At 35.8% G+C, this 23,396-nt stretch overlaps 1 protein-coding gene across 5 annotated transcripts in view; it reads right to left on the reverse strand.

Moving 5' to 3' along the window:
- The window catches only part of FANCC (FA complementation group C), a 74,262-nt gene that overhangs the window by 41,768 nt on the left and 9,098 nt on the right, over positions 1-23,396 (reverse strand). For 4 of the 5 annotated variants that reach the window (XM_064736577.1, XM_064736575.1, XM_064736579.1 and 1 more), the window contains 3 exons: positions 20,019-20,192; positions 18,459-18,546; positions 12,612-12,706 (listed from right to left, as the gene is read on the reverse strand). In XM_064736577.1, coding sequence (XP_064592647.1) covers positions 12,612-12,706; positions 18,459-18,546; positions 20,019-20,192 — 357 coding nt within the window. The remainder of the gene's footprint in view (positions 1-12,611; positions 12,707-18,458; positions 18,547-20,018; positions 20,193-23,396) is intronic. The other variant, XM_064736576.1, reaches the window with a different exon arrangement.

Raw genomic sequence — 23,396 nt, forward strand, 5'->3', positions numbered from 1 at the left:
CAGTTACCTTCTGTGACACTGGTACTGTAAAAACACATTGCACTACTACTGCGGCTAAGACCATGAAACTTTTTAATGGATGAGGTCCAAAGCCTAAGCTCCATCTGCAAGTCACTAACAAAACCCTCAGAAATCATAGGAAAGAAGCTGAAGAACTGCTGGGCTGGCAAGCTTTGAGTCTAGTCTTGGCCTCAGACAGGAAAAGCAGTTTCAAATCTCCTTTCCTTTACTCTCTCCTTTCTCTTTAAGAAACACCCACCTAGAAAGTGCTATTACTCTTTGTATTAAAAAAGAGGAGACTTTTGATGCTGAAATAAAACACACATTTACACTAAGTTACAAAAGGAAATTCAATAGCTCTACCAGAGTAAACCATAAATCTTTTTTTCTTTTTTTTTAAAGCTCTCTGGTTTAACTAGCCAGTGATTTAGAATTAATTTCCTTCTTCCCGCCACAATTTTCAAAAGCCAAAATACAAGCTTCCCACTGAAGAATTCCTTTTATCCACACAAAAAAAGGTGTGGAAAAGAGGGATGAATAAATTTCGAAAGAGTGGATGGATTTTAAGATTGTTTCACTTTTACTTTAAATCTGTGAGTTACATAATTTCTAGAAAAATTACAATCTAAAATTTATGCTTTTTTTAATGAATGCATGTACCCATTTTTATACTTCCAATAGGTACACATTGCAAATACTGCATCTAATTTACAATGATATTCAGGAAAAATTACTTTAATCCTTTGGGCTTGGACTTCCTAAGTCTCATGCTGTTAAATGTTTAAGGGGAGAAAATTGTCCACTGAACTTCTTAGCAAAAAAAGCACAAAATACACCTATAATGGTGATACAAAAACTGCTGGTCACAGTTATATTAAATTGAGCAAAAATATCTAATGCCAGTAGAATTTCTTCAAATAGAGACCTCTTTTTGTGTCTCAGTAACAAATCATTACTCTTTACTACAGCCACCTGGCAAACCTAAAGTGCTCTGAGAAATGTCAGCTGGCTAGCAATTTGTGACACTTGCTGTTAAAGCTCAAGCAGCCTTGCAGGAAAGCAGAATCCTTGGTTTCTCGTTTTGTTCTTTGACATACTTAGCCTTTGTTTATTTCGACCCAGAAGCTGAGAAATCCTTTATAATCATGTTAGCTTGGCATTGTTAAAGAATTATATTTGAAGATGAGAGGTCTGTTTTTTCCCATTCATAATACCATTCTATTTTCAACCAGAAGACTACAGGAATGCTTGCAAACTTGAAAACATTGCAAATTCTCTTACATCCTACCAATGCAACTGTCTGTAGGTGACCAGAGAATGTCCAAGTCAGCTTAAAATGTTGATTCTCAAAAGAGCTAGTGAGAAGACTAAGTAACTATCTAGATGTATAATCTTCAAAATGTTCAAAATTACCAAGAACTCCCTCTGGCTAACTTTACAAAAGTGAAAGAACAACAGAAAAAAGAAAATACTGACAGTGAACTCAGTAAAACTTCAAGATAATAAGTATTAGAAATAGTTTATGTGCTGTATATGAAGAAATCTTCATTCTAAAATGTTTTCCATGGCAAACAGATCCAGCCCCAGTCTCTTCTTGTATGAATAAGTTTAACATCTTTTATCACTCTCCCATCCTTCATGAAATAAATTGTTTTAGAACCTATTCTACTAGAAATCTCTTAATATATACTATCACTGTATCAATTACTCATCTTTGATTCATCAGCTAATTCCCATTTCCAATGCAGTATTTCCTCTCACCCATAGTTAACCATACCTAAGACCCTTGGGGTCTTTAATCTTTAACAGAACTGTACATTAGCAAGTTTAAAGAGGCAGATGTGCCAAATTTCAAGCAAATACTGCTATGAGATGCGGGTTTCCTAAGGTGTGTACACCCTAGGAAGTACACTCACTTCAACAGGATAAAGTCCTTGGTATCAGGGACACAAATTCATCGCACAAAGGAGAGAGAAAAATGCCTGAATCACTCTTTACTCCCTTGGGACACATTGCAAAGCAAGCCAACTTGATTCTTAAGATTCAATTTTAGCTAGTAATTTAAAATTTGAGAAGTCTCTTAGCACATTAAGAGCTCATTAAGTCATTAGGCTTTAATTATTTATGTCAGATCTTAAACACAAGTCTGTGTAAGTCCTCTGTCCTCTGTTTTGATTCAAATGAACATTCACTTTGAACTATCTGTTACTCACTGACACTTAAGACATTTCTTTCAAGCTCATTCACGCACTTGATTCCACATATGGCTAATTACAATGTAAAAAGTCATCTATCAAAACATATCCCTTCATGCACATGCACTTAAAAATAAAATTAAGTTATTTGTCCTCAACTGCAGCTGATTTACACATTCCAAGAAAGGCCTGTAAATGCTATGTAACAATTTTCATGACACCAAGTTTAGCTGCTTAAATCTATTCCATTCAACTCAGATTCCAAATGACTATATGTCAAACATCAAGGAGGGGAAATCAACCTCCAAAGGAGTGAACTGGCCACAAGGTTAAAAAACACAAGAAAGTTCCCCTTCATTATGGTCGGAGAAAAGGTATTGTGCTAATGGCTAGGGAGAAAATAAAGCATTTTACACAAATAGCAAAACCACACTGGGCATTGAAGGGAAAAAAAATCAGGAGGATACAAAAAGATGAAAAGCTTTTAAATTTAACATAACACAGGATTTAATGTAAGGCTAGAGGTTTTTTCTTGCTGCAAAAACCAACAAAACATTCAGGTTTTAAAGTAATATATATTTGAATAACAAAAGCCGCAAGAGAGCACAACCAACATTTTAAAGAGCCCATAGATAGTACATTATATACTATTTAGTTCAAGCAAAACTGATTTGGTAGGTAACAGCTGACAGAAGCAAGCAGTGAAAAGGAGGGGTGAAGGGAAGCTATATTTTTTCAAAATTAAAACCCCTTAATGGTCTGTGGAATGCTGTTTACTTCAGCTCTTTTTTACAACCACTGCTGCATGGAGAAGGGATTGACTGAAATGTCTGCAGCCTGTGGCCACCCACACTATGGGAAGCACTATGATTAAAGAGAATGCTACGTTGTTGTATCTGCCAGCAGTCTGTTCCATGCTGTAATTATTATACTAGCCGTCTTCTTATAATCTATTGCATCTGTTGTGGCAAGACCCCAGTGTAAGCACTGTCCAACAAGAAAACCATTGAACCTGAATAGCAAGTTATTTTTAATGCGCACAAATGGTCTGAAAACTGGATACTTTAAATACCTCTCTTTAAAGATTATGAAAACATTTTGCCTTACAGGATAGCCAGTGACACAAAGAAAGCAGATCTACCACTGAAATACTTACTTTAACCTAACTACTTCAAGACACAGTCTGACACACCACCCATTCACCCCACATCTTCATAATGAGCTAAGATGTTGCATTAGATCTTAGAAGCACAAAAACTGTGAATTCTAGATAAGATATGTATCTAGAAAATACTAATATATCAGAATATATCTGTCACTTTGTTATTACATCCACTGAATATTTCTGATGACTCTGTAATTATAACTGCTCCCTTCCTCTATAAGAATATTTAATAGTGAATATTTAATAGCAACTTTGACAGCAATAGTGAATATTTAACAGCAACTTTGAAAATAACAAAATAAGCCCTAAACAACAAAATAAGTAGCAGTTCTCAAAGCAGAAACTTTATTTTGAATTCTGATCTCTGCATTAAGTGGTAAAGGAGTTCAAAACTCATACTACATGCATTCTCTTGAATTTTTTGTGTGTTTTATCACACAAAATCAAGCAGTACAACACTATTGTGCACAACACATAGCTGTTAATGTGCTCTTCTCTAACAAATGGTACAGGCAGTATCTGCATCATTTCAACAATTTTACCGGGAGTTGGCTGCAAATGCTCCTGTGAAAAGCACAGACTGTCTACTGGCTGTAACTATGAGGTATTGCACTAAGCAGTGTGCCACCACCCAGCAAAAGAGGGAAAAAGGATATATCACAATCAAGGATGAGTAAAAGCCCATTTGTCTCCAAGCACTCCAGACCACTCGGAGGAAATATCTTTAGACCCTCTTACATACAAGCTGTTGATGGAAGGCAAGGGTAAATTCCACATAGAGTGATTGAGGAAAACTGCTCTAAAGATTCCTGAAGGACCAGTGAAAAACACAGTAAAAATTAATAGAAAAAGTATAAACAAGATACATACTTAAATCACCATCAGACGTCTTTCATCTGAAGGAACACACTATGATCTCTGCAGTGATCAAAGCTCCTGATGATTATTTGCACAGGTTAGAGGAGGAATGACAACGCTTTTCCAAACATACCAAAAAAGCCATAAGATCCGTAAAACCACAAAACTGAGTCTCAGAAAGTGATTAAGTAACTTTGAACTACTTTGGCCTCCAGGAGACTTAACATTTTCCATTTGTCTCTTGGATGCATGCCTCCTGGAACACAGACATCCCTCTCCCCACAACTGCCAGGGAAAACCAGATCCCCTGCTCCATGCCTTCCCATCCCTCTTACACTGACATTCCCTTCTGATTATTTTGTGTTTCATCATGGTAAAATATTGCAGTGATATTATCAAAAAGGTAAGAAATAGCCCAAAACAACAATTAATCTTAGTCCAAATACTACTCAAATTTTTTTCCCTTTAGAGAGGAGAAATGACAACAAAAAAAGTTTCAAAATTCTCTATTATAATAGAACCCTGCTAAAACCTATGCTCTATGACACAGATTCTCTCTCCTTTAACTTTCTCAGTAATAAATAGCAGGTGAAATATGTTCATATTTTAACTCAGATATCTCTGTTCAGCTCTTAATCTCCTTCTTTCAAAGTTGTCTAGATAAGAAGGAAAATATATGTTTCTCACTATGTCCTCTAGCAACTCATAAGCCTTTTAATAGACACATTACCCATATATGTCATTAAAGCAGTATTCTTATCTCATAGAGACATCCTTTATTATAAATCCAACACTATTTTAATACATCTTCCATCAGGTGATCATGGGGCCCATATTCCCCGTGGAATGACAATTCACAAGTGATTTAGGCTCTAACATAAAAAAGCAAACTAAAGAACAGATATTGAGGTTCACTCTAATTTGAGCACTAGATATTTTCTTTATGTTACCTGAAATTCCTTTCTCCTAGAAAAATGTGAACTTGAAGACTTTCTTCTATAAAGAGTTAATTATTTAAAGAATACCTTTTAGGAAAAGAAGAGAGAAGCTCTTTACATTATGTTTGGATTACTTTTAACATTTGTCCTTCCCTAACAATTTCTAATGTTCTCCTGACAATCTGACAAAGTGTGCATACAAAAAAAAATAGTAGGCAATGAGTCTGAAAGACGGCAAGTATATTGGCCCCAAAATCAAATCAACATTCTTTACCTAAGAAGAGAATATTGTAATTCCAATTACGTGCACATCCTACAGAGCATCACAGAATGGTTTGGGTTGGAAGGGGAATTGAAGATGATCTAAATCCAGCCCACCCATCCACCATGGGCAGGGACACTTTCAAGGCATGTGGGCCTTGCCTGAGCTCCGCCCAGCCGTGCCTGCGCTGGCCATACACCCTGCTGCCCTGGAGCCTGAGGCCTGGCCATGGCCCACAGCCAAACCTGGGCCTGCCTCGCCCCTGTGGGCCTGCTGCGGCAGTTGCTGGGCTCACTGCTGGCCCTGGGGACTGTCACTGCACTTGCTCCATATTCAATCCCACTAGGTGCCACTAATAAGTCTTTTCAATTAGCCTCTCTATTGAATACCCTCAGATCTTACAAGGATTAAGAGTTGACCCACACCTACATTTTGCCTCACTGAATTTTTTCTAAAGGTAATTCTGTTGAGCGTCTGAATTTACTTTCATAAATGCAATAATTAAGAGCTGAAAAGTGTAAAAGTGTTCCATTTCTGAATTTATTTACCGACCTTTTGGCCACAACTGGATTATTATTATTTAAGATGAAGCTCTATTTTCACAAAAAAAAAAAAAAAAAAAAAAGAAACCACACAAGCATCTTACTGCATGAACTGAGGTCAGTGGACAACTAGGATTTCTTATTTTTGTTTATGTTAGGCCCACGACACAAACAGCTGAATTTTCCCTTTTTAATTGACATGACTGCAGTGATACCATCTCTGGGTTTTTTTATTTGCAGAGATGGTCACCAAAACTGAGGATTCACCTTCATAAATTATTTATTCCATTATAAATTTTTGTTTTGAAAATCTTTCAAGATCTGCAGATATTGCTTCTCAAAGAGTTTTGCACAAGAGTACACTTAAGGATGGTTCAGGCCACTTGATATCTGAAGGATATTCAGAAGACTTTTTATACAGTACATCCATATTCATGATATTCTTAGTACAATCTGTCTTGCTCTACTCTTCTCCACAGGTGCGTTATGCCTGTGTAAAACCCCTTGTGCTTGTTTCACTTAGTTCAGGAATTCTGCTTCTTTCAGAAATTACTTGGAGCTTCTGACTACACGCACTTATTTATATGCAGCTTTCCCTGTGGTGAGGGCTGAACTAGGACTGTTTTTCTAAAAGCAAGCCTGATGCTATAGAAAACTTAATATCTGGCACCAGCCAGAAACTTCCATTTTTCTGTTATTATCACATATTCTCTTCTTATATATTTAAATGAATAATCATTCATTGGTGTTGGGTTGGCTTTGTATATTGCCAAAAAAATACACCAGTTATTCTATAGAACAGGTGGCCTTCAGGAGAGAGTCACAGAATATCTGGGCCTCTTCAGGTTTGTTCTGCACTTTGAGTGCTACTGTACTGAACTGGAATATTTTTTATGCCCTTTCAGCGCACCTTTCTTCCTCTCTGTCAGATTTGCTTTGATAAGTGGCCCTGACAAAATTAGTTTTCAATTTTTCCATGTTTTAGCTTTGACTGACATAACCTTTTTCATTTTCTTTTGGCTCTAATTGTCCAATTGGTGCTTGATGAATACAACCAATCACAGCTTTGGTCTATATCTGCTAATATGTAGCTCACCACTTGTTCTAAATTCTAATTTACACTACGACCTATTGGCTGTGAGTCAGCCTTTAAGTTTTTAAGACTGGCGTTTGTTGGACCCAATTCTGATGGCTTATTAACTCAGAAATGACATTAAAATCTGCATTTCCCACTCTCTCCATAGGATGCCTATGTGGCATGAAAAATTGGATAAAAATTTTCATGAATGTTAAGAACATTAATAATAGCATAGCACAACAATAAAACTTCTAAAAATACATTGTTCCAGTGCTTCAAGACTTTAACCAATCATAAATTATAGGAATAACCTAAAAAAACTCCAAACATAAATAATGCAATATGAGAAAAGGGATCACTAGCCTGTAATTATTTGGAATCTCTTGTGTGTTCAGAAGAGCCTCCAGAACAGGCAACCATTAGCAGCAGGAAATATAGAAAATGTTCTTCTTTCCTTTTTGATAAGACATGCTTATTTAATGACTGTTCTTAGTTTTAACTAAGAAAGGAAAACTTTCAATACACAGAATAGCTGAAGATAATGTATATGTACAAGAGCTAATTCCCAGTTTTTATTTTCACCCTCTGCTCTGGTGAGACCCCACCTGGAACACTACATCCAGCCTGCAGCCCCAACACAGGAAAGACATGGACCTGTTGGAGAGAGTCCAGAGGAGGAACACCAAGATGATCAGAGGGATGGAGCACCTCTCCTGTAAGGAAAGGCTGAGAGAATTGGGGTGAGCCTAGAGAAAAAAAGGCTTTGGGGTGACATAAGCACATGAAGGGAACCTACAAGAAAGATGGAGAGACTTTTTATGAGAGCATGTGGTGACAGAACAAGAGGAAATGGATTCAAACTAAAAGAGAGTAGACTTAGATTTGATATTTAGAAGAAATTCTCTACTGCGAGAGTAGTAAAGCACTGGTACAGGTTTACCAGACAAGCGGTGAATGTCCCAACCCTGGAAGTTTTCAAGCCGGATGGAGATCTGAGCAATGTGGTCTAGCGGGACCTTTCCAACCCAGGCCATTCTATGGCAAGTTTAACAAATGATCAGCAACCCACCGGATGATACTGCCCTTTTATCATGTGTTTTGATAAAAACCCCCGGGAAAGGCCACAAGAGCATTGCATTAGAGGTGCGGCACCCCCCAAGTCAGAGCCCTGTGCAGGCAGGGATGCGCGGGCACGCAGCGGCGAGCGCTCAGGGCAGCGATCGCCATCTCCCGGCTCCGAGCGCACCCGTGCTGCTGCACCACGGAATGCTGGCTCCTAACCAGAGGCCACACACACAAGAATGTGCAGTTTGTTGTTCCCCACATCACGGGGAAAATCTCACACCCACAGGAAATAAACTCGTGAAACAGCAGCAATTTAAAAAGAGGTTACAGAATTAATTAAAACATGGGAGCAGCAAACCAAGAAATATGATGAGACACATGCTACAGATATTCAGAATGGATTGGTCAGTTTGTCCTTAAATAATACAAATAAGCTACTAGGAAACCATTAATAGGAAAAACAAAGGAGTGGAAATACAGAAAAACCTGTGCTGTTCAGAATACTACTTGTAAATTTACAACAGTGAGAGATGGAGGAAGTGAGAGAAAAGGAATAGCTGTTTCTTTTCACTCAAGCTATTTGCAATGTGAGTTTTTCATTGTAAGTACTTCAGAACCAAGGCTTGAAGTGTTCACACGTAAACTGTTCACATATACTCTTTAATATAACACATCCTTGGATAGAAAGCCCTAAGTGCTAAAACCCCAAATTTCAATAAGCAGTCACTATCAAAAAAAGTGAAAACACAGGTAGAATTCTTCTACATCTGTGGAAAAATTATGGGCAGAAAAATTAAAATCTCAGCTCACCTGAATGCACTGTGAAGACAGCAAAGATAATGAAATTAATTTTCTTATTAGTGAGGATCCTGAACTGTTGCCAAAAATGTCAGGAATCTTAATACACGATTCTCGTTACTGCAACCAACATTAGAAACTAAAAGTCGAAACAATGCCACACAATAAGGGCAGCATGGAAGATGGCTTCTAAATTTGAGACTACTGTTAAAATAAATGTTCAGTTTTCCTTGGAAGTGTATTTATTAGAGTGCTGTGAAATAGAAAATTGTGTAGATATTAACAGAAACTTAGTATATGCGTACCTGTATGTAAATAGGAAGAATGCCATCTACTGGTATATAAAAATATACACCACTGTTTCTAAGTTAGCAAACAGCTATCATCATAGGCAACAATGTTGTCATTACTATGTTCTACAAACAACAGTGTCCAGTTTCGAACTTTGCCTGACATATTCAGCATACTATATTTTAGCAAATACATGTAAGCCATGTATTACATATATATCCTACAACATAAGCTTCTACCCATAAAACAGACTAAGAAGCAAATACAATTGTCTTGTGTTAAGGCCTTAGGATTTTACTGCAGCCTACCAGTATTTAAAAGGGGCTTATAAGAAAGATGGGAATAGATATGGCCATGCATAAGATACAGATTTGCAAAAGAAAAGCAACATTGGAAATAAAGTCCAGAGACATAAACAACTCATAACCATAGTTCATAAACTGAGCGCACAGAAGAAGGTGTGGCCAAGTTAATAAAAAGGAAACCTGCTTCAAAAAAGCTTTCACTTGCAGCAATGTGATTTCAAGAGTAATGAGCAGTGAAAGGAAGTTGTTCTAGCCACATCACACAGAAGTCTATCCTAAAACCATACGTACTTCACAGCTCCAAAAATCTCTGCTCAGAGAACGCCAGCTGGAGAAACTAAAACTTTCCTAGAGACTGGTTTCACCAGGTCATGATCGTTTTTATTGGTGAGACATCTGTGGCAGCATGTATCTTGGCTTCCTGTGCTGTGCTTGGCTTTACAAAAGACCTGTGTAATGTGGACTCCAACACTAAGGCTCAGAGCCATAAACAAAACAAAAAATATCTACCATTTTAAGTAGCATCTAATCCTAAAAACGGTCTACGTCACACACTTTATTTAAACATCACTAAATTTCTTTTCATATTTTATTCTTTTAAGAACTTACCGACCTGCACACTCTTAGTTTCAGAAATGTAGTAATAATGCATTTTAAGTGTGTAACTACCCTTCTTGCGATTAATAACAACACAGCTTCTATATGACAATGGCAGGAAAGTTAACAAGTAAGCCAGCATTAAATACACTGAACATTAAATACATTTTTTGCAACTTTGAAAATGAAATTTAATAGCTAAAAACAAAAGTCTTGAGATCAGCCCTGCTATCAATGATCTTAGCTAAAGATGCACTGAATGGCCCCAGTATCCCTCAGGAACTCACGCCTGCCACCAACAAAAAAAGCAAGGTGTAATGCCACAGTTAATGTACATAGCTATTAAAGCAATGGAAAGAAAAGATTCAACAATAACTTGACCAAATAATGTAATTTTCTAATCAAATACGGCTTTGGATTTTGTTTGTTTTTTTAAATATAAATCATTATCACAGATGGCAAAAGAAAACCCTCAAGAGTAGCAAAACATTTAGTTTAGGTTCTTCTGTAAAAACAAGCGTGATAGTCCTTATCATACCACAATTGCCGGTGACTAGAATGACAGTGATGATCAGGAAAGGGAAATAAAACCTTTTACACCCACTGGGCAGTAAAAAACTGAGAAGAAATTCTACTAACTCTAGAAAACAATTTAATAAATACCCTTTCTTTTAATCCCAACTGCTGTATTCTCATGAGGTGCTGCATTCACCTTATACAACCAGGTAAGTGCTGAATGATAAAAATAGCGAGTAAGATATGTTTGTGTTTTGAATTCCTACATGCCCTCTTTCCCTAACCTTTAGGTTAACTCTTGACCCATCAAGTCACAGTGGCTATTACAGGTGATTGAAACACACAGAGTAGGTGGAAAATCTCTGCATATTACAGGGCAGTTTGAATCAAATACTTGATGTGTTAGTTTCAATACAAGACAAAAGCAGCAGCCCCATCTCCATCCATCTCCAACTGTTTGTTCCTGCTTACCTGATACTTTTTCCTATATCAGCATCAATTCAGTTACATGAATCAGATGAGTCAGACGTTGTAGATTAAAACAACTGAAGTTTTTTTTTCTGTCTGTAGTAGACTGGGTACAACTCTCCCTCACCACTGAGCATCACTAATGCACATGTTATCAACATGCATCATTAATGCATATGTATATGCTATGCTACTAAAAAACAAAATGGACAAATTTTGCTCTGTTTAGCAACTAACTGCATACCACCGTGCCTCTCCTGTTTCATTACAAAGAATACAATGAATCAGCAAGGAAAAGCAGAGGGGTTTTTTGTGTCAGTTTACTTCGGTATTCAAGCATTGCCACGCTTTGAATTAAAAGTATACTAACCTCAGTAAAAGCCTCCTGCAAAACATTAAAGACAGGAAAAAAATAAGGGTGATTTTACTCAGCATTAAATTGTTCAAATTTTCATGGTAAGAGGTACAGCCCACTTAACAGGTATATACCCAAGGCCACCAAAAAGACTGTGAGAACATATTTCTAAGACTACTACTTTTATATCAACAATAGCTGTTTACTAACAACACAAATGTGCATTGTCATCATCATCAATTATTTTATAATAATTTGTACAAACTAGTATTACATGCATACCTAGATAATATGACACACAAACTAGTAAGTAAGAAATTATCTACCTACAGAAATCTAGTAATCTATCTCCAGCTTTAGCAGAGCTGTACATAAAGATTGATTAGGCTGCTACATTCTCACAAGTTGTGAGGACCAAAAGATTTTTAAAAATTCCCTTTATATTTTCTACCACATTTTTACATGGAACCATGGAAAAACGAAGGACACAACAGAGCTGCACCCTCAAATTAGTCAGCCATGTAAAATATTAAGCATCAATATGCTGCAAGCTATTTACATGCTGATGCGCTTTGTTAATTCAGTGTGGAAATATGAAAAATTTGAACAGATGTGCCATGCAAAACTCTAATTTTGGGACTAAAGTTAGATATTCATTATTCATTAAGTCACTAAATACAAATCCACACACAAGCACTGCCTCTTCCCTCTCTGACTGTCTTTGAAAAAAGTTCAGATACAATTAAATTCTTCATAGGCAGGAGATTAAACAAAACCTAAAACGAATAAAATTGCGAAACAAATATAAGCTGTTTTCTAAACAAACCATGACATTTTTCCAGGTTATGTGTTTTATCCTAATTGAAAGCTTCTTTATTTTTAATAGCAACATTTGCTTCCCTTTCTGCTCCTTATTCAAGGATACTAGACCTGGTGAATCTAGGAAGAACATCAAAACTATCTAATGTAAAATACCTCATCCTTTTAAGATTTAAAATGAGACTAACACTGACTCTGTTATAATTAGAATCATATATTCTTCAACACAATATGTATGCAAATTGTATTTGGAGCAGTTTCTTGAATGACAGAATGACAGTGTATCTATGCTATAGATGTAGAACCTTTAAATCATCAATTTAATTCAAAGCAGCCCAGGGAAGGATCCATTCACTTACCCGTATCCAGCTGTTGGCCTTCAGTTCCACAGCATTCTGTGGTTCACTGCTGTACAGACAGCATAAGCACCACATCAGAGTCTTCTGGCTTTCATCTGCAGGGAAAAAGCAAATAAAGATACACTTAGAGGGAAAAGAAAAACCCATACAAAACACAGACAGAATTACACACAACAATCCCTATTCATCCACAAAATTGATGCCCTAAATATCAGCCTCAATTCATGCTGCTTCTATTCTACCAGATTCATACCACACACTTAACTTTAATCACTATATACCTGTGTAATCATTTCCTTCAACAGCAGTTTAAATGGTACCAAAGTGTTCAGAATCTATACAACAGTTAGATGATCTTAAGAAATTTGCAGGACCTAGTAATTCACTCGCATAAATAATACCTGAAGCTACCTTCAAGGAACTTTCAACACAGTAAATAATATCATTAATAAGAGACAATAGTCTAGAGTAGTAAAATAGTTTATTATATTGTGTCTAAAGCTTTCACAACTCAAACATGCTCAGTTACAAAAAACTAAAGTTTGTGAAGTATGAAATCATTCATAACTAGAATATAAATTACCAAGTTCTCTGTAAAAATAGAGGAAGAGTCTCCATGCCTCAGGAATATGACATTTCTGCTGATAGCAGAATAGCTAAATGATAATGCAAAAAAATCCTATTCCAATTTTCTGTTAAGGATCAGATTGGGTTTTACTTAATTCTAAGCCACTGTTTGAAATTAGGTCTCTTCTTTAAGAATCTACTACAAAACGAGCACAACTCTCACTGCTCAGATGAACAGATATTATAGAGGAGCTGATTATCTGAAGTAAGCAGCTGAAGAGACATTTAACTCATGATTATTTCCCACAACTTTGTTTTCAATAGGCTTTGGTGGCTTTTTTCCTAATGTTCTTTGGCACATACTAAGATGTTCTACAGTGGATTTAATGCCAGAACAAAATTGTGTGTGATTGAAATGAAAATTCTGAAAACCAGATGTAGTTCAGATATAATGTTCACTTAGTAAGCAATAAGCTTCTTGTTAAAAATAATACAAATCAGTGATACTATCAGTTTTAGACATTATGTTATGAGACAATTTGATTATCAAGCTGAACAAGTAAATTCTTTTGTTTTCTGTGTATTTGTTATCCAGGATGCAATAAACAGTATTATTTAGAAGTGTTTTGTTGAGAAAGCCTGAGGAAAAAATAAAAGGTCCATTAAGTAATGCCTGTATTTTCACCAGGTGACCAAAGACGTTAACACTGATTTAAACCAGTATTCCTCAATAAATGTCCAACAAACCCGGAGGCCATTACTGACATTACCTCCCACTGACTAACATCTCTGCAATAGAAATGGTTTCCCAAGCATACACTTTTAACCCACCACAGTTTGGGGAACTCTGCCTTTGTGTGTTTGGGGACTTGTTTCAATATGGATTTTTACAAGGCTAATAATTTCCTATGTTTTGTAATTCTGCAGCTAAAGGATGCATCTTGCACACTGCTCAGCAGAAGTTCTTAAATCCCAATTATACCCAACTGGCATTCAGACATCAGCACCAACAGACAACTATCTTCTTCAAAAGCACCCTCATCTAAACTGTCCTATGACATTATCTGTGAGGAAAAAATAATGAGTGGTTCATTTACTTAAATGACTAAACCACAGCAAATTCCTTCTTGGAAAATAAAGATTTTAAACATTATTAATTACTAATACTAAATATTGCCTGATTGTGAAATCTGGCTTTTGACATACCCTTCAATTATATAAATTACACAGTAAAAGGGAAGAACGCATCAACTCCACACCTCTTATCTCAAACAACATATACATAGTTCAAGTATTTCTTCTTTTGACTCATACAGTTTATAGTGTATGTCTACAATATGTCACTAAGTAATTTTATTTAAATTTTGGGTTTCTTTTAACTTAAAAAATTAAGAAAAGATGTGAAGAAAATACATGTAACTGCTTGAAAAGATTTCTGGATGAGAAGATTTTTTGTTACATGTGATGACTTGCTGCATACTATAAAACACTTTGCATGTATTGCTCCAATATGCAAAATGCCAATCAGTATGATGAAAGCTAAAATGATGAAAACAAAGCCTAGATAAACTGAGCTGGTACACTTTTCTAGCATAATAAATTTACACAGATTAACACAGATAGATTCAAACTTCATCCCCAGTGAAACCAACCTCTGCTGGTCTCATAGATAAGTCAAAAGTTTCCAAAAAAATAAGGAACTGGTACAATTTCAGATTTTCCTATTTCAAAAAATTACTTTTTGACCAAACCTGAGGTAGCCTCCCATAGATCTGTGAAAAAAAGAGCCCATAGTCTTGCTGATATACCCCATGACACACTCTGAGGGAAACTCTTGGTTCACTGTTTTCACAGCTGCCCTGGAACAGGGGATGAAAGATGGGAAGATTAGCCCAGATCTTAAAATAATTACAGCAGCTGCAAAATATAATCCTATCAAAAGACCAAACACAGAGCCATCGAAAACCTAGTGGTGGATTTTTTCCTCCCAGTTTTCTAGCAACTGTGATCTCAATGGAAAACCTATCATCATGATGAACACTGAAAAGCATTATCAGGATACAAACAAAGGCATTTGATCTTATTATGGCATGAAAGGTTGACTAATACCCAAACAACCAATTAATACATCCACAGAAATAAAATTAAAAACTCAAAGCTGGATACTCCAGCTCAAAAAAGTACCACCTATCTACAGGACTCCTTTAAGGAGGTTAATGTTGTATTCCAACAAAGAGAATAAAAAAAATCTGTAGGAAATTTTAGACTGCTGCCAAGCTGCTTTGGGAAAAAAAATAAAAAAAAGAAAAGCACAACACCAACCAAAAAAGGGAAAAGAAGCCCAAAGAAATAAACAAGCAAACAAACAAAAGATCTGAAACACCTCCAACAAAACAACCAGTCAAAAGTCCAAACCTTTATGATAATTTTGTACTTCTTTCTCACCAATCTCACAACAAAAAAAAAACTATAAAAAAACCAGACAAAGAACCAAAAGGAATGTTTTTCTCATAACACAAGGTAGTCTCAGTCATCCCAAGCACATTCAGTTTATAAATACCCTGCGGCCAGACAGAAAAAAGAAAACCCTAATCTTACAGCCAAAAATATTATTTTTAGAGTTCATTGTAAAATTTTATTGAAACATATCACAAAATGTGGATTAGCTAAAACTGAACTTTCTGTTGAAATTAGTCCATTCCCAAGCTTGCCTGCTCACACACATTTACTGACATAAAGAGTCACCAAGAAACCTCCCAGCATTTATAGTATTAGTTCGGGGTTCGAGGCATTTCGGCTTAAAACTCAAACCAGAAGGGTGCTACTGAGAAGATAATCACACAGCCCACAAAAAAACCAACCAAAACCAAGCAAACAAACAAAAAAAAACAAACACACCCCCCCGCCCCCAGCAAAAAAAACCAAAAAAACAAAAAACCCCCCACACACAAAAAAAACCCAAACAGAAAAACCACCACCACTGGAATTCCTAACCAAAACTGAATTCCTCCTGTATCCCTTGTGGTTCAGGACCACAAGTACAGTCATGAGATTTTCTTCAGTCGTGCTTCCCTCACATTAGCATTCTAAATAAGGCTAACTTGGTCATCTCCTCCTCAGGAGTGTTTATGAGGAGATTATTTTCCCTCAGAGACTATGCTTCCTGCACTGAGTGGCCAGCCATGTCAGCCTCCAGCACCAACAGACATTCATCTAAGGCGACAGGTATTGTGGTTTGGACATGATGCAAAAGTATAATGTTTTTCCTGCTCCATTTTTTAGTATGAAAGACTGAATTGAACAAAATTAGTTCCTTCTTCTGTGAGGGTGGCCTGATCTCGACATATGCCTGAATTAGCTATTTATCCGAATGAGAAATTATATGAAACCCACTTGAGAGTCAGCATCCGCTATAGCCAGCACTATCTTAAAGAATATCTTCAGAACCAGTGCCAAACAAAATGAAAAACTGCTGAATCTAAAATGCCACCAATCCAAAGAGTGCTCAGGTGGCTCTAAGAAGAGGAAGTGGTGGGAATGTATAAGCAGACATCTTCAGGTCTATCAATGTCAGAAAATCTTTAAGCATTAAAGTGAAGGATTCCATTTTCAGCAAGTAAAGCTCTCTGGTTTGCTTGCCACTTGGAGACAAAAAAACCCAAACTGTAGCAAGACTTCATTGTCAAGCAAACTTCAGAGGTAATGACCAAATTGCAGAAGAAGTGCAAATTGCAGCTTCAGAAAATGCTGAAGGAACACAAAAAAGAGGAAAGAAGTCGAGGAAACCAAGAATGTACTGCTGGAATTTTTGTGAAAAGGAGCCAAAAGCAGACAGAGATGGCTTTCAACTCTGATGAGAAATATAGGTGAAGTTACTTTCTACAACACAATATACTGTCAGCCCAGAAAAACTTACGGTTTGAAGACTTGCATATTCCAAACAAAAACTTAGAAGCAAAGCATGTCAACATTAATGGTTACCAACACACTCAAAACCTATGATTAGAAGGGAAACCTCTCCATAGTGAAAATAAATCAGTAAGTATGAAAAGGCTTTACAAAAAGCACACATTTGTTGCTCTGCAAAAGTGGTCTATGTCTAAACCTGTTTCCTTCCCAAATTTTGCTTTCAGAGGTGAAATGCTGATGTTACACACATCTACGATGTGCTCTACAGACAAGTTCGTTTTGCCTGTGCTTGGAGCTGTCTAGAAGACAAAGCCAAAACAGAAGATGTATGCTGTGCTTGACTTAAAAAACCCTTCTAGCTGAAAAAAATTTGACCTTTTCTCTATTTCCCCAAAAAGAAGCATAAAGCAGAAGAGACATAATGTTATTTAATTTTTCTTTTCTTTCCCTTTTCTTATCTGTAGTTGTAATAAGAACAAAAGACAGTTTTGTTCTTAAAAAGTTATTTTAAGGGAATAAGGGAGCTCACAGGGAAGCTCAGAATCACTTTTCTGCTTAAATTTTAAGGGAGCTCACAGGGAAGCTCAGAATCACTTTTCTGCTTAAATGAGATCGCAAGTAATTTATCAAAAATTTAACATCTCAGTTCCCGAAAAATGCATCAGAACTGTTGATGACATAGCACAAGGAGTGCCTCCTCCCTCCAAACAGTTTTCCTGTGCCAAATTTATTTTCTCTTCTATATTCTCAACCACGCACATATTCATCACCAGTAAGAGCATTTTGTTTTTCCATATGCTTTTTTCCTATGTTACTACTTTACTGTTTTAATTTAATGTGCATTGTCACTAGTTAAGGACAGAGAGACGGGGAAAATACATCCTAAGGATTCAATAAAAACAAAGACAATCATAACACAGACTAATTACAAAACACACACATCAGATAAGTTATTTCTTCTGTCTTAGCATACATGTATATTCTGATACACATGGAAGGAAACTTCCATTGAAAGAATTTGAAGCACTAGATTTTGTACATTTTGAGACTCCAGTAAAATGTAATCGATACAACAAAAAATGAGAATGGAAATCGTGATGCACATAAACACTCACTGGGTTTAAAACTTACTGGTCCCAAGCCAAGATTCCATTAAATTAATTAGATCCAAAAGTGAATTTAACATTTCTGAAGCCCATATATTTAAAGCACCATGGATAGCCTTTTCATCTCAAAAGTTTACTTCAGTAAAAGGGAATGCTGTGTTTTTATGGAAAAAAAAAATCATAGTATATAACAATTCATATTTTCCTAATTTCTACAAAATAAAGTTTATGGAATTGCTGCAGAAATATCTCAACACATTCTTACCATATCCTATAACAGAAGGATTCCAACAGAGCCTTCCTAGAAGCTGTCCAATTAAAGGGAACTGCTGGATTGCTACAGTGGGACCCTGCTAAAACACAAACAGAAAGATAGTAAATATACTGCATATCAAAAGTAGGTTAAGAGAACTGTTAATGATACTCACTGCTGTAAATTACAATCCAAATTATTATACTGTGAAATGCTCTGAAAGCAAAACACATGCAGGTATGTAGATTTTCTATAATATCATCATTCAAGTAAGTTAAAATTTAGGTAATTTTCTTACCTCATACTTAACTATGTTAGAAAATTTGTTTATTTGCCTCATACCCAGCAGATCAGTATTAGTTACCAGCAAGTACATAATGTCATTGTATTAAATGCCTAATTAACACACATTTTTGTTGGTTGTCATTGTTATAATACACTGGCTCACAGTTTCTGAAGAGATAAATATCTACGGTGGCATAAACTTACTTTGTTACTTTTGTTTGCTTTCTTTAAGTTAACTTCTTTAATAACTAGCCAGTAACAAACTGACATTTAACTTCTAACCAAACAGAAAGACGTTTCACTATAACAAAGTAGTTTATATACAATCCTGTGTAGTCAGTCTTATTTTTCCATTTTTGTAGCTTTACTATCTAATAAAGGCATTGAAAAATAGTGCTGCACTGAGATAACATACAAGTAGCAAGGAGGATGAGCATCTCCTGCTACTACAATAAATTCCTTACATTGTCTCATGTTTGGGGCTATACCAAGACTTTCTGGGACCATATTCACAAAGTCTATTTCAGGCCATGCCTCAGATTATGTGAAGTAGCAAGTTTTTTAAATGTTTAAAGTTTAACATTTAAAGTCAGTTCAGAAACAAACCTCACTCTGCAGTCTATAGATAAGAATATTTTAAAAAAAGAACTTCCAGAAGAAGCAAGCCTTATGCCATAATGCAGTACTTCTAAGGCTAATTATACTGAATATATACACTGAAAAAGTGATGCTCAGAAAAACATACTAGCAACTAAACATTAACAACTACTTTTACTCAAGAGTGCAGACAACAATTAAATCAATAAACAGAACAGGCAGAAGCTTATGCCAGTGATCTGACCATGCTGCTAGAATTCACTGTGTGTGCCATAACAAGCACTGGGGTTAACATGTCAGCAGACCCCCTAAGATTTAAAGGTTTAGTCACAGTTTTGCATGTTAAGGCCTTTAAATCATCCAATTTATGACCTGACAACCAGAATCACATTCTTCTTTACTTAAAGAGTTTTTTTAAGAGGCTAGAGCGTTGGCTGGGAAACTTAACGTGACATCAACTGATCAAGCAGAAAAAGCCCCTTTCACAATAAATCAGGGAAACAAGAAGCACACTCCTGTTTGCATTACCTGTGACTATTTCCCCAGTTTGCCCCCCTGATCCAGTACTACCTTAGGTCAACAAGATAAACCTTTTTGCTACTGTTACCTTCTGGTTTTGTCAAAACACGGTGCAGATTGTTTTGGAGGACCTCTTCAAAACAGGTCACTCTTCCTTCTAAAGCCACTTACCAAATGTTTTATTGTTTCATAAAGCTGATGTAGAAATTCCTGGAGCTGGGGCAAGTGAAGGCACACATCTTTCTGTGATTCCAAAGTAGTGGCTTGACCCCACTCAACAGCTTTATCCAACCAATACTCAAAGTTCAGTTTGGGCATTGTAGTGTCCCGAGCCATTCCACATTCCTGAAAAAAAGATTTTAACTCCACATCAGTCAGCACTGAACACTGGCTTCAAAACAAGAACGAATATACAAAGAGAGGATTTCTACCACCTTTTTTGTGTGCACACAAGAATGGGATGTAGGGAGTGTCTGTTTAAATCTCATAAGGCTGGTAATTTTATCTGCAATATTCAGAAATTAAACAAATAACCCCATCATGATGAAGTAGCAAAAGGGGCACAGTAATCAGTAAATTATTTTAAAATAAATTTAACATGCAGATGTGTTTCAGGCTTTTCTTATCCAATTTTGCCATCATCAATATTTCACTCAGAATTTTAGAATAATTTGAGCATGCATTTGTTTCAAATGCTATGCATGATGAAAAATTAAAAATGCTTGTTCCAAGATAAATGAAAGTACTATAATTAGGCTCATTCAAAACAAAAGGCCTTTGATCATTGTAATTTCTGTATTTGTAATTGTTCATTAGCTTTATGTGAAAAAAAGAGTATTCTCCTCAATAGAAATGAATAAATTTAGTATTTTAGGTCTGTTTCTCCTTGTATACTATAAAGTAAGGGGGAAAAAATATAACCTGTTTGCAGCTGTACATATAACCCAGTTCTGAATGGAACCTGTACTATAAATTATCTATATCCTATGGCACATTTCACTCTAAAAAACTGGTCCTTGTGGGATAAGCACTATCATGAAGACAGAACATTAAAATCTAACCAAACTGCATCAGTAAAAGATATCAGAAAACAGCATACAATTTTTTTCTAATTTACTATTATATTTTTCTTTGACAGAAGGACAGAGAATAGCACAGCAGGTAGTATAACAACCTTTAAGTCTCTCTCAAATAAATGTCTCATAGGTTGGAAGACCAAATGAGCTCTTGCAGCCTTTAAATCATTGCTCTTTCTGCCAAAACTGTAAAGACAACTGTCAATTAACAGAATGTTTTGGCAATTTTCAGAAATGAATTGTTGCACACTTGGAGACAAATTCAGACACTCACAGATGCTACAGAAATGAATGAATATGCATCTTTGCAAGCTATAAACCAAAAAATAAACCAGAACCTCCACAGCAGTCCTGCAAACCAAGCTTGCTTTATACAGCTAACCCTTACAAACCCTTACAAGTATAGCATGATAATCTCAGACAGGTAAAAATTTGAAGATAATTAATAAGCTTGTTTAATTACTATCAGAAATAAATAAATAAATAAATACATAAGCCCTAGTGAATCACAACTATCATCTGAGTTTGGATGCTGTCCAGAAAAAATAAAGAGAAAATAAAAAGTGAAAAATAAAATTGAGGTTAAGCTGTTGGATTGCTAGTGTACAATATGTATTTGCCCCAAACTTGTTCAAAGACAAGTAAGCAAAGCCACTGTTCTTGTTTTCTTTACTATGCTCCCATTTTTATCTGCCACTGTCTCTGTCAGCAGAGCTCTTAAGGGATCTGCGCAGTACCAAGATGTTACTGATCTTCTCTGTAGAAGTCTGAGATCCCAGCTCTCCAATAAGAAAGGTGTTTTGTCTCCCTGGTTAATACAGCTAAATAAACTGGATTGCACATTCTTTTTTTTTTAAGTACTGCAACTATTAAAAAAAACCGCAAAACAACAGCACAAATCGTAAGTGAAAGAAAATCTTAGAAGTGTATCTCTTCTTTATGCTGATAACCGCAAGTGTGAATTTTTTACTGTTTCTGATAGCTAACTCCTTTAAAATACCTGAATATTTTGGAGATGAGAAAAGTATTCTCCCATCAACAGACTTGCAATAATCACACACAAGACAAAGCAGCTCTATGTCCAATGCTATTCAAAACCCTCACCTTGTTGCATGGAAGCACAAATGAAGGACCTGGACCAAAAAACCTCCAGCTATACAATCTAGGGTTCAGAACCCATCCTCAGAAGGATCAATCCTGGCCTTGATCCTTTTGCATTATTTTCTCATGAAAATAATTGAGAAACAACGCACTGTTTCTAAAGCAGAGTTCAGAAATTTTAGCTGCAGTTTAATGCTCAATTCATGGATATATTTATTGGAAAAAAATAGAGGAGACAGTTCTATATGCATTTCCAAAGTGGATTAAAGGACAAATATATGTAGTTTTCTGTGCAATTAATTTTCTGCAACTGCTAAAAATCCTAATATATCAGCAATAAGGAACAAATGATCCCTATCATTAACAGAAGATGTAATCTTCAGTGCACTACCTAATGGATATTCTGAGGTTATGCCAAGAGGAAAAAAAAAGTAGCAATTATCCTGAACATTATTACTGCTTTCTCATTTATTAATTCTCTACATAAAATATGTATTTCTTTAAATATGTATTTTCTTTAAAATATGTATTTCTTTACCTTGTTCTCAAGTATATTTTTCATCTTCACCTTGACAGAAGAAAATTCAATATATACTGAGATAAGAGGTAAGAGCAAACATAACTTCTTTCCTACTGTAAAGATAGTCTGTTACCAGCCTCCCCAAAATAAATTTTAAAAATAGTTTATTAGGAAAAAAAATCAAATTTTTTAGAAACTTCAGAAAGGCCCAGGAGTAGTAAAGACTATGTGAAAATTTAAAACTATTATTAGTTTTAATTACGAAAAATAAAAACTATTACTATAAAAACTATTTATTCCTGTCATCTTATTTTCCAGTACACCTTGTTGAGAAATTAGCTTCACAGACTGGTTTATAGGTTGGTATTAAGTCTAATCTACACACACTGGCAGTCCAGAAGTCAAGAATAATCAAGAGAATAACTTCCATCTTCATTTTAGACTGGTACGCTTACAAGCAGTGTTGATTAGTCTTCATTTTTTATTTAGTAACTTTTCACATAAAAACAAGTTTGCCTATTTGTCTTTGTGCCTACATCTACAGCTATTTTAGAGCAAGAAAAAACAACTATTATAGAAAACTGCCTGTCTACATGTGCACTTTCCAAATTAAAACAAATTGCATGCTACTATATCTTCCCAAGGAAATAAAATTAAAGGACACAGTTTTGCCAAAACAAAGGAATCAATATTGGCTAAGCAATCCATGAAATCTGGCAAACTTAACAGCTGTCAAACAGGTGGCTAACATTATTATTCAATGTTTAGACTAAAAATTCTCCTGGAGAAAGTAATTAACTCTTCTCTTTTGCTGCTCTATATTTGTTTCTTCTATTCACTCTGAAAATTAGT

The sequence above is a fragment of the Zonotrichia leucophrys genome, chromosome Z (genome assembly GCF_028769735.1).
Source record: "Zonotrichia leucophrys gambelii isolate GWCS_2022_RI chromosome Z, RI_Zleu_2.0, whole genome shotgun sequence".
Classification (NCBI taxonomy): domain Eukaryota; kingdom Metazoa; phylum Chordata; class Aves; order Passeriformes; family Passerellidae; genus Zonotrichia; species Zonotrichia leucophrys.